Source organism: Colobus angolensis, unplaced genomic scaffold (genome assembly GCF_000951035.1).
Source record: "Colobus angolensis palliatus isolate OR3802 unplaced genomic scaffold, Cang.pa_1.0 Scaffold307, whole genome shotgun sequence".
NCBI classification, from domain to species: domain Eukaryota; kingdom Metazoa; phylum Chordata; class Mammalia; order Primates; family Cercopithecidae; genus Colobus; species Colobus angolensis.
This window is the reverse complement of record NW_012116344.1, coordinates 84,266-87,312: the sequence shown is the minus strand read 5'-3', so window position 1 is coordinate 87,312 and position 3,047 is coordinate 84,266. Positions and strand designations below refer to the sequence as shown.

General features: G+C 58.3%; 1 protein-coding gene across 1 annotated transcript in view; it reads right to left on the bottom strand.

Moving 5' to 3' along the window:
- LOC105517766 (ras GTPase-activating protein 3-like) overlaps positions 1 to 1,651 on the bottom strand; it is a 43,252-nt gene extending 41,601 nt beyond the window's left edge. Inside the window, 1 exon segment of the mRNA XM_011950435.1 lies at positions 1,084 to 1,651. Coding sequence (XP_011805825.1) covers positions 1,084 to 1,272 — 189 coding nt within the window. The 5' untranslated portion in view covers positions 1,273 to 1,651.
- Between the last annotated feature and the right edge of the window lie 1,396 nt (positions 1,652 to 3,047).

The window sequence follows — 3,047 nt, the reverse complement described above, 5'->3', positions numbered from 1 at the left end:
CATCCGACCCATCCAGTTGCCTCTGCTGAAGTCTCAGGCAAAGTTCTCACAAGGAACCTATTTTTGGGATTTGTCCCGGATGCCAGCCTCCAGGTGTAGAAACAACAGTCACCGCCACCACTTTACAATGCTCCAGGCGCCATCGAGTGGCACACACGCCATTCCAGCCCGCTTCACAAACCCACCCAGATGGGGAAACTGAGGCTTGCAGAGGACGTTGGCAACAATCCGATGAGGGAGCTGGCTCCGAGCCCGGCGGCCTGTGCTGGGACTCTACACTCAGACACACACTGAATTCCAGCCGAGGACCCACCCAGGAAGCCTCCCAGGTTCCAGGGTCGGGCCACGGTGCCTCTTGCTTGTGGCCTTTGCAGCTGCTCCATGTCATGGACCAGGGCTCAGGGTGACCCCACAGGAGCTCGTGCAGGTTTGGGCTGGGCAGACTGACCCCCACTGCTCTCTCTCTTACAGGCAAGCCTGGAGCAGCTGTTGCCGGGCAGCTGGGCACCGTGCGTCCGTCCGTAGCAGCCGTAAACACAAGGGTCTGGGATGTGGGTCCCAGCACTGGAGCCCCTGGTCTTGCATGGGGAGGTGGGACAAGCTCCTCCCATTGGACAGGGCCAGGGCCAGCGCCAGTCGGCACACAGTCCCGGCAAGGTGGGGTGAGCCCCTGGTCACTTCCGACAATGGACACTTGGGAAACCAGCATGTTCTTTCCGCTAGAACCTTCTTGGTGTCGAGCGCCAGGGAGCAGCCCACCCAGCCAACTGCGGGGAAGCGAGGGTCCCTGCGGGCTGACCCTGACTCGGCCCTTCCCCACTCGTGTTCTCTTGGCCCTCAATGACGTGTGCCTGTCCTTTCCCACCATGTTGGCTTTTACGGCTGCCTCAGTTGTGCATGACAAAGGAAAACCCAAAAACCCTGGGCGGAGCCCGGGCGCGCTCCTAGCACAAGCAGGCTCACGGTTACTCCCCGTCAATGCCAAAGCCCAACCTACGCCTTCAGCCACAGTCAGAGCCGTGCGCATCTAGAGGCCCCACGGCGTCCCGGGGCTCGGTTTCTGGGGCTGTGCCGAGGTCTCACCTGCACCTCCGAGTCGGCGTCCACGTGCTGCAGCTGGAACCAGGTGTCCCTGTTGTGGTACTTCTGCAAGTCCTCCTTCTGGATGGCCACCTTCCCTGCAATACAAGCAGAGGAGACTTCACCACAGGCACAGGCCCCAGAGCCAGGACGCCTGCGAGCAGAAGGCAGCCCATTATCACTGCAGCTCATTTCCAACAGCTTAATTCAGAATGGGGCACCGGCTGGGCGCGGGGCTCATGCCTGGAATCCCCACGCTTGGGAGGCCTGGGGGGAGGGTCGCGTGAGACCAGCCTGGGCGATATGGCGAAACCTTTTCTACAAAACAAAAAGAATGAGCTGGGCATAGTGATACTGTGTCTCTAAAAATTGATACTAAAAAGTCAAAATAATCAGGTGCAGGGGTAAGTCTACGCCATCTCCCTTCCAGTAAGGCATTCGGGAGGCTTCGCTGGGAAGATGTGAACGTCCAGTCCATCGGCAATGCGCACCTCACTCTCACTGTGGTCTGTGGCCAGTTCTCACGGGGGGAGGCACACCGGAGCTTGCTGGGTGCATGAGAGTCCCGTTCTCACAAGTGAACACCTCATGCCTCACACACCACCACGGCAGCAGCATCACGCAAGAGAGACACGTGTGCACCTGTGCGAGCCACAGCTTGAAACACACGTGTGCCTAGAGTTAGCTTCCGTGTGTGAACACGTGTAACACGTACACACACGTGTGCATGCATGTGGGTGCTCGGGTTATTCGCAGGGAGGACTGACAGCTAGAATGAGCTGCAGCTTTCCCACATGACATGGGCTGGTCTGAATCCGTGCCTCTAAAGTGTGATCCATGAGCCGCCTTCTGGGGCCCCTGGAGAGCCTGGAAGTGTAGATTCCTGGCCTTCTCCAGACGGAGGAGAACAGAAGCTCTGGTGTGGGCCTGAATCTGCACCACCACAGGTCCCTGGGCACTTCTGTGGGCCCCAAAGTCTGGGGACATCTACTCTAAACCATTTCCTGTGCCTTAAACAGGCTTAGGACTTTGGAGCTAGACTTCCAATGAAAATACATATCAGAATATATTTGTACAATATACATTTACGTAGTATGGATTTATATGTGCAGATTCGCATCTGTAACCATTATTATCTGCTCATACATTCACCTCATTCCGGAAACATTCTCACGGTGGGGCAAACGCATGCTCATCCCATCCCTGGCAGGACAGGGCTTGTCAGCCATTGGGCACTGAGCCGTCTTCCATCCTGCGTCCCCTCGCAGCACCAGTACGTCAACCCTGCCACTGGCCCCCACGCACTGCGGACCCCTCCACCCACCACGGCGAGCACCCCCGCAGCACGTGCACCTCTGGCGACAGACGCACATGAATTCCCAGGGAGTCGCATACACGTGACGTCTGAGCCCATCGCAAAGCACACACGAGCGCAGGAGTGAGGAAGGAAATGTTGGCAGACTCCTCCCGTCTTCCTTCTGCACCCAGAGACACACACACCCTCCTGAAGGATCCTGGTCCAGTCACCGAAGCGAGAAACTCTGGGTCCCAGCAGACCCCGGTTCCACTGCAGCGTCCACAGCTGCAGGGTCTGAGCACACTGTACACAACCCAGGCTCCAGGGAGCGGCCTGGGCCTCCTACCCAGCCACCCTGCCTCACGCCAGGACAGCACAGTCCAGCCCGGTTCTCTCCTCCAAGGAAGATCCTTTTACATTTCCGCGTCTCAAAAAACCTCCGCAGGCTCCTATCAGAACAACCCCGGCCTGGCATCTGACAATCTCACGCTTTGGCCTGACTCGCTGGCTAGCCTCAGTAAATTTGGGAACACTCCACCACCAGCCTCTCACAGGTGCCATCTCAGTCAGTCCTGCGGTGACCCTGGAGGGGCAGGTCCCACTCTGCACACCCCGGAGACAAGCAGGCTGGGGCTGCAGGAAGATGGAGCTTGCGTCTATGCCTTCCTGC